The following is an 8,402-nucleotide window of genomic DNA, read 5'->3' as shown; positions in this document are numbered from 1 at the left end:
AGAAGAAGAAGAAGAAGAAGAAGAAGAAGAAGAAGAAGAAGAAGAAGAAGAAGAAGAAGAAGAAGAAGAAGAAGACGACGACGACGACGACGACGACCTGGAAGGTTCATCTCATAGTGCATGCAGTTTGAAAAAGTCCACACTTTGACCAGACAAAGAAAATGTTGGCACTATGTGTCTGTCCAGCACAGACCTTCCCTCCAGTTGAGGATTAATAAAGCAGGTTTGTGTCGTCCAGACGCTTCCACCCTCACCCCAACCCCAAGCAGCAGCAGCAGCTGCTGCCTCAACCATTGATGATATGGTTAGTAGGTCTCAAAAATGTCTAGGTTCTTTCAATGAACAATCTAGTTCACTCCAAATTCATTTACTGGCATGTACTGATATTCACTAGGACAGGTTACGTAATACGTTAGAGACCTGACCTTCCTTCGCATCTGCTACTGCAGGGGTTGCTAACCCTTTCTTTAAGCTATTTCCTATCTGCTCACATGTTGCCAAGTTTTGTTCTGTCTTACAAACAGTCCACGGATTAGGAAGAACAGCAGAAATGAAGCTGTCAGCTCAGCAGCACAGAGAAAAATCATGTGAAATAAAGACTGTTTTTTGAAAAAAAGACCAGAACAGATATTTTCACAATCTTTTCCAGAGTCTTCTAGGGGATGCACCAGTTACTCTGTAGCATCTGGCAAGCTACCAGTAGCTCACGAGACTGTTGGAGACCCGTGCACTATTCATTTTATTACAAATAAAACAACCTTGGGAAATGCCATGATGTTATTAGGGAGGAAACAGGTTTATAATCTCTAGAGCTGTAAAAGTAATTTCAAGAAATGGCATGGAGCTGGTTTTCAGGTAATCCACTGAGAATGCTTTCTTTTTCTTACCATATAGTCTTTCAGTTTGAGCTTGAATGCACCTGAATCCATGGTTTCCTTCAGAAGTTTAAGAAATCGTGGACAGTCAAGGATAGGATAGTACAGTAGCTGAAACAAAATATAATAAAATGCATTAAGCAGAAGAGCTCCTGTTACTGTGGCCTGTCCCTAATATATTCCAGTTGTTTACAGCTATAATGCTCCATAAATAAAAACTGGGAAGCCAAGGACACAATCCATGCAGTACCTTTTATTAGGGCCAACCCAATGACACACAACACTGCACAACAAACTTTTGAGTTCCCCATAAATCTTTATCAAGCTCGATACTACTACTAGGATGAGGTCCTCTTTGTACGTTTTATTTATTTTGCAGGACACCCAAGATGTTCCTAATGAATATCAATGTTAGCAAAAGCTTTGTGGCATTCATGGTATTTGTTCTCAGAACAATCCAGGAGAACTGCCAGGTGCTCCTTGGCCACCAGTGGGGGATGGGGGAGGGGAGGGTTACCAGATCCAGGTTGGGAAACTCCTGGAGATTTGGGGATGGAGCCTGGATGGAGGACGGGACAATGCCATAGAGTCCTCCCTCCAAAGTATCCATTTTCTCCAGGGCAACTGACCTCTGTAGTCTGGAGATGAGCTGTCATTCCAGGGGATCCCCAGGTCCTACCTGGAGGTTGGCATCCCTAAATCAGGCTATGAATGTAAATGTAAAATTCTTCCCACCTACAAATCTCCTTCTTACTCCATGTATATGTCTGAGTATATATGTGAGAGTATATGTCTGAGTGAGAGACTCCAACCTGATGTTTAGGCTGTATATACATATGGCATATGCTTTCTTACCCGATCTTGTTTACGAGGCAAAGTATGAACTGGAACAGGCTGCCAAGCAATGCGTTGGTTCCATACTTGGCCACCAGTTGGAGGAAAGAGGCCAGCTAAGTTGCTTTGAGCGCTCATAATAGTTCGATCAACGTCTGTGCTTAGGACATAAATCTAGAGAGGCAAAATACGAGTAGATCAGAGCACTGCTGACTTCTGTTCCCGTGAACTAAACACCAGATAGAACGCTGAGTGAAGTGGGCATGAAGCCCAATAATATCTTTTCTTTGTGTTCGTTGCTAAATGAGAGCTGAAGAACAGTGCAGTGTTGCAGAGAACATGGAACTCCCAGAGTATGCCTGGCTGAAAGGATCAAGGTAGACGACACATGGAGGATATGAGGGTTTTGTATGGGTGCCACTACAAAGAATGACCTGTTTGTCTCTAGTGAATACCCTCCTTAGAACAGAGGGCCACTGAGTATGAGCTTAATGAACGGGTTAGAACGGATACAAGGAAGTACTTCTTCACCCAAAGCGTGATTAACACATGGAATTCACTGCCACAGGAAGTGGTGGTGGCTACAGGCATGGACGGCTTCAAAAGGGAATTAGATAAGCATATGGAGCAGAGGTCCGTCAGTGGCTATTAGCCACAAGGTATAGCTAGGGGCTCTGGGGCAAGTGATGCTCTGTCTTCTTAGTGCTTGGGGGGGTCAACAGTGGGAGGGCTTCTAATGTCCTGGCCCCACTGCTGGACCTCCTGATGGCACTGGTATTTCTGGCCATTGTGTGACACAGAGTGTTGAACTGGATGGGCCTTTGGCCTGATCCAACATTGGCGTCTCTCATGTTCTTATGTTCTTATGAATAGATAGGTGTCTATGGGAACAGCCTGTTCTCAGGCCACAAAGGGCTTTACAGGTGATAACCAACCATTCAAATTGTTCCTCAAAACAAATCACCAACCAGTTTAGATTCTTTAGCCTCGGTAAATTACATTCCCCAGGAATTTACACCAGTCAGTCTGCAATCCCACCATCTCATCTTTGCACATAAGGATCTTCTGGACAGTCGCACTGGTCACCAGTTAGTTACCACGGGTACAGATCTGGCATGTTCATCTGTTTGGAAGGCTGATGCATGTCATGTAGATACCTTGACTTTGATAACAATATTTTATATAAACATTGTTGCTGAGTGAACAGTTCCTTTACTCACCTCCTTTCTTTTGTATTCAAGGCTTAAAAATGTTCCATATCTTTTCCTCAAATATCGTCCAAGTTTGTACTGTTGCTTTATTCCGTCCTGTGGGAGCAATAATAACATGGGTTATGGCCTTAATTTGTTTTATTGCCACTTTTTTCTACCTGTTTGGCCCAGGCTAGCCCGATCTTATCAGATTTCGGAAACTAAGCAGGGTCAGCCTTGGCTAGTATTTCGATGGGCGACCTCCAAGGAATACCAGGGTCGTGTTGCAGAGGCAGGCAATGGCAAACCACCTCTGCAATGTCTCTTGCCTTAAAAACAAGTCTAGCTCACCACCTAGTGGTGCGTAATGCTAATGAGCTAGAACTTTTGCCTGCCAGACAATCTTAGGATCTCCTGGCTATGCTCCACACACTGCCATACGAAAATTAAATAATTAATTTCCACCTGTTTGAACAAACCATTTTGGAGGAGGGAAAGTACTCTGCATATCATATGATAACAGTGTCAAATCACAAAAGAGTAAAATCATTGACTCGTGGAAGAGTACAGTTGACCATTTTTGCCTGTTTGTTTCACAGTTGTGTTAGGATAGCATCTAGAGCCACATGCTGTAGTGTTTAGAGCAGGGGTGTCGAACTCATTTGTTATGAGGGCCAGATCTGACATAAATGAGACCTTGTTGGGCCGGGCCATGTGTGTCATAAAATGTAATGCCAGGTAGCGGTGATATGAACTTTATAAAGGACACAAACGCAAAGTGGGATTTTTTACTTAAAATAAAAACATGCTTAAAACATTAGCCCTCTTGCAATATTTTGTTTATTTAACAGTATTTGATAACTGACACCTCTTGCTCTGAATTATTGCATCAAAATGTCTGTGCTGTTGCAATCTTGAGTATGCTGTTGAGGTGTGTATCTGTAAGCTGCAAACCTACGATGACGCAGCAGCGGCAGAACTGGAAGAAGCAGCAGAAGACAGCCAGTTTCACTGTGGGCCTGAAAGAAGCCCTTTGGGGGCCTGATCTGGCCCCCGGGCCACATGTTTGACACCCCTGGTTTAGAGTGTTGGACTAATATATGGGAGACTCAGGGGTCAAATCCCCAAATTGCCACGAAGTATTGCTGGGTGACCTTTGGCCAGTCATATACTCTCAACCTAACCTACCTCACAGGGTTGTTGTGAGGATAAAATGAAGGAAAGGAAAACAATGTGACACTCTGTGGGTTCCCTTTTGGGGAGAGAGGCAGGGTACAAATTAGATTTAAAAAAAATAATAAAGAGAATTGAAGTCTAGATTTTGGCACAATCTCCAAGATTGGCCACAAGAGAAATTGGACTGTTTTCCGTCAACCCTCTGTAACTTTGACTTGAATAATACAATCACTGTTTACAACAATGCAAATATTCTGCTATCATTTCTTGCCATTTCTGCATAGCTTTGCTGATACCAAGATGCACTTTTCCTTTACAGTGGGGGGGAGCATACAGATGCTTCTGATTCTGGCCGCAGTGTATCAAGGGTGTGAAGGCAATCCAATGGCGACATCTGTCACTCCATTGATCACCAGGCTTGATTTGGTTGATCTGGCTGGCTAGGTGGGTGTCCTCTCCCTCCCTGATCCACGAGCAACCCTCCTGAAGTTGAGAACTCAGTGGAAGAGGGTGACCATCCCAGGTAGGAGGAGGATACTGTTCTTTCATCGAGGGCATACGATAGCTGTGCTCCCCTGCTAGAAACTCCAAACAAGCTCAAGGCTGCAGTGTTTGGAAGATGCCACACAGAGAAGCCTTCTTTTGTTTTCACCGAGCACATCCTTGCCATGTTGGGCTGCTTCCACACTAAGGTTTGGGGTTTGGGGGAGGGTGTTTTTTTTTGTAACATAATGTAATTTCCTCATCTTCCAATTTCTGGACTTTCCCCTGCTTCACTCTGATCTTTCTCAATCCTGGTTTGATACAGTATTTTTTTAGAAAAATTGCAATGAAAGTGCCTTTGCATGTTGTGTAGACAAGAAAGGTGGGTATTTTCATTCAGTGTCATTTCCTACCCATGCAGTCACCATTTTCAGGCTTTTCCCCCTTAAACCAGCAATTGCTATATCACTATATCGCATCTGGTTTTATTCTTATTAACTGTATTGGATTTTTTTAAAAATTGCATTTTGTTTTACGGCGTTATGCCTCTCTTGTACATCGCCCAGAGCCCAGCATAGCTCTGATAGGGCGATTAATAAATTGAAATAATAACAATAACAATAATGAATTACAAGGCTCTATTGCCATGATCTACTAGCTCTCTGAATTCCCAGCATCCATTTTTTAAAAGAGCAAGTCTCTATCTGTTCTCCTTTCACTGACAGCACTCCTTATGCCTCTATAATTAAAAGGGCTAGAGAATTTTTAAAAATGAAAGCTGTGAATTCTGAGGAACTAGTACAGTGGTGGCGAACCTATGGCACGGGTGCCAGAGGTGGCACTCAGAGCCCTCTCTGTGGGCACGCGTGCCATCACCCCAGCCAGGCCCAGACCATCATTAAAGTGTCGAATTCTCTGCCAAATAATTTTAAGTAAATGAAAGCATTTGGGATTGCTTTCCTTACTTTGTTTGGATCATCTTAAATTAACGTATGAGTTGTTTTTTCTAAAGTAAAACCTCAGTATTCAGGTTAAATTGCCATGTTGGCACTTTGCGATAAATAAGTGGGTTTTGGGCCGCAGTTTGGGCACGCGGTCTCTAAAAGGTTCGCCATCACTGAACTAGTAGATCATGGCAAAAGACTGTTATCAGATTGTGGCACTCTGGCAATCTAGCAATTGCTGTGGGTGGGAAGCTCAAAAGAGTCTTCAGGTGGTGGTAGGGATGTCAGCCATGGGGAACAAGGCAAGAAAAGTGTGCCCAAAAACCGTGTGGATATTCCATCTCCACGATGAGTGCCTCTGCTGCATTCATAGCAGCCAGAAAAAAGAGCTATATGAAGAATCATTGTTTGGGAGCAGCTCTGGATAACAAATGTGCACAAAGGAACTAAACGGCATCTGGTAATGGTGGTTACTGTGAGTGTAATTCAGAACGCTTCAGGTTGTGATAGTGTAGAGGTGCAGCAATGTTTACTATCCACCCTAAACCTAGCAGCTGAACTGTATGTTAAGATGAGACATGTCTCTATGTACTGTTTAGGTACAATGATTTTATAGGCCATGCATACAGTCGAAGTCCCATTGTCATCAGTGGAATAGTTCATAAGCAGAGTATGAAAATCTCACAGTTTGTGTCTTGTTTCTCAGGTCCAAACTAGATGATACTGTGCCCCAGAATCCAACACAAGATGTGCTACCATTTTAGAGTCTGTTCTTGAAATGTTCAAAATGCCTCGAGGCCCCAATCCTGCTGGGGACTGCAGTGCAGGTGGGTGAGGAGTCCTGTCCCCCTTCAGGCACCATTCAGCTCTTGAAAATGGTGTGGGGAGGGAGACAAGAGCCCCTTGTCCCCCTGTACCACATTCCCCAACAGAATTGGACCCCCAAGCCATTTTGAAAACTTAAAAAATAAAATCTAAAATGATACCATGTCCCCATGGTGGGCTTGGGGACACAGGATCGTCGAATGGGACCTTCAGTCAGACTCAGTTGTAATCCTCTGTGATATCCAATGGTTTGGATCCAACCAGCTTTTCTACTGGTGGAAAAGGAAGCGTGGGGTCCCCTTTGACCAGTAAAGATTCTATGCTGAGGATCATGGGGCCTGTCAAGACAAAAGCCATGTAGGATGGGAGCTGCAGCAAGGATGGGAATTGGGTGACATTGACCAAAAACATGCTGGATCCAACCCATTAACTCTTTCAGCCCAGACAATAATTTGTTATTAAAGTAACCCTATAGGAGCAAAATACGGTGCAAATGCAACTTAATTGCTTTTTCTATAGAGTGCTTAAAAATTCAGCTTTTAAAAATAAAGGGAAAGTAGGAATGTAGAAACTGACTCCCAGGAATGCAAACTTGAACAGATGCTGTCTTGACTCCACTGTAATCCACTGTACCTAACTGGCATTGCCATTAGTGGAGCGAGCTTAGTTAATAATCATGTAATGGAATGCCAATTCCTTTATACTGATTAAAATATATTCAATAATTTTCAAAAGCAAACGTCGAACCCTGGTGAGTTGTCCATATCCTTGTGGCCAAATGGATTCTTGATAGGAGTTTGTGGGAAAAGTTGAAACGGGGCTTCTGTCACCATGTCGGTAAACCTGGTTGAATGGATTGAAAACTGAATTAACTTTCAGAAACTAAATAAATATAGAGTTGAACAGCCGTATGCACTTAATATTCCTGCCAGAAAGATCAATACTCCGAGCTGCTGACAATGGGCAATCCTAAACAGAGTTACAGCTTCCTAAGCTGACTGACTTCAGTGCATTTAGAGGGGTGAAACTTTGTTTAGGCTTGCAGTGGTATTGCTTCATTTCTCAGTTTGCTAATCCAGTCTTATTGCTCCAGAAGTATAATGTTAACTGTAATGTTCCGTTAATACTACAAAAATGTTACTCTAGCTGGTAGGCAGATACACAAACGTTTAGCACTGTAGTGTAAATTAGGTGGAGCAATCTAGACATGAAATCAAACAAATCCTATTGGAATCGTTGGACTTTAAGTAGATCTAGGTAGGTAGCCATGTTGATCTGAAGCAGCGGAACAAAGTTTGAGTCCACTAGCAACTTTAGGACCAACAAAGTTTTATTCAAGGTATAAGCTTTCATGTGCAAGAAGTGTGCTTCCATACAAAAACTTATACCTTGAATAAAACTTTGTTGGTCTTAAAGGAGCTACTGGACTCAGACTTTGTTCTGGAGTTTAAGTCGTTTATGGCTCAATTCTTACTTAGAAGGAAGTCCCATAGATTTCAGAGTTTCATTGCAGTGCATTGAATTCATACAATACAAATCCCAAAGTAAAATCAGTACAGGTTTTGCCATTGGCTTTGCTTGGTGATGATTGCCAGACAAGGGTAGCGTTGTGTTTTAATTATTGTAGGTTCTTTTAGTGTTGATGCTTAGGGAGAGTGTAGTCTGTTGCTGCCCTGACCGGGATAGCCCAGGCTAACCCAATCTTGTGAAGATATTGGCTGATAAGCTAAATCAGCCCTGGTTAATATTTGGATGAGAGACTACGGTCCAATCTGCATAGGTCTTTCCGACCGCTGTGCTGCCGATACCACATCATTTAACAAATTTCTGTCTGCATCTCATCTCGCATCAGGCCTCCTATTGTTTTGTCTCAGCATTGGCTGTCTGCATCATTTTATTGCCCTCTAGTGGTGACTCCAAGGTCACTACGGTGTCTCACCGCATTATCTGGATTTGGTTTTAAGACGGTCCAATTACTCCTCCCTGCCCTTGAGCTGCTGTGGGCAATAAGTAGACAACTGTAGCTGAATTCTCTCCCCCCCAGTTGTAAAAGCAGCCAGGGAACATTTTTCTGC

At 43.0% G+C, this 8,402-nt stretch overlaps 1 protein-coding gene across 1 annotated transcript in view; it reads right to left on the bottom strand.

Moving 5' to 3' along the window:
• Positions 1 to 8,402, bottom strand: part of LOC107107297 (prostatic acid phosphatase-like) — a 19,138-nt gene that overhangs the window by 8,678 nt on the left and 2,058 nt on the right. The window contains exons 2-5 of the mRNA XM_015407578.1: positions 7,075 to 7,170; positions 2,930 to 3,016; positions 1,731 to 1,883; positions 888 to 986 (exon numbers count right to left, since the gene is read on the bottom strand). Of these exons, the coding sequence (XP_015263064.1) occupies positions 888 to 986; positions 1,731 to 1,883; positions 2,930 to 3,016; positions 7,075 to 7,170 (435 nt within the window). The remainder of the gene's footprint in view (positions 1 to 887; positions 987 to 1,730; positions 1,884 to 2,929; positions 3,017 to 7,074; positions 7,171 to 8,402) is intronic.

The sequence above is a fragment of the Gekko japonicus genome, unplaced genomic scaffold, assembly GCF_001447785.1.
Source record: "Gekko japonicus isolate JY-2015 unplaced genomic scaffold, Gekko_japonicus_V1.1 scaffold1215, whole genome shotgun sequence".
Classification (NCBI taxonomy): Eukaryota; Metazoa; Chordata; class Lepidosauria; order Squamata; family Gekkonidae; genus Gekko; species Gekko japonicus.
Note: the sequence above shows the minus strand (reverse complement) of the source record. Positions and strands in the feature narration are given on the sequence as shown.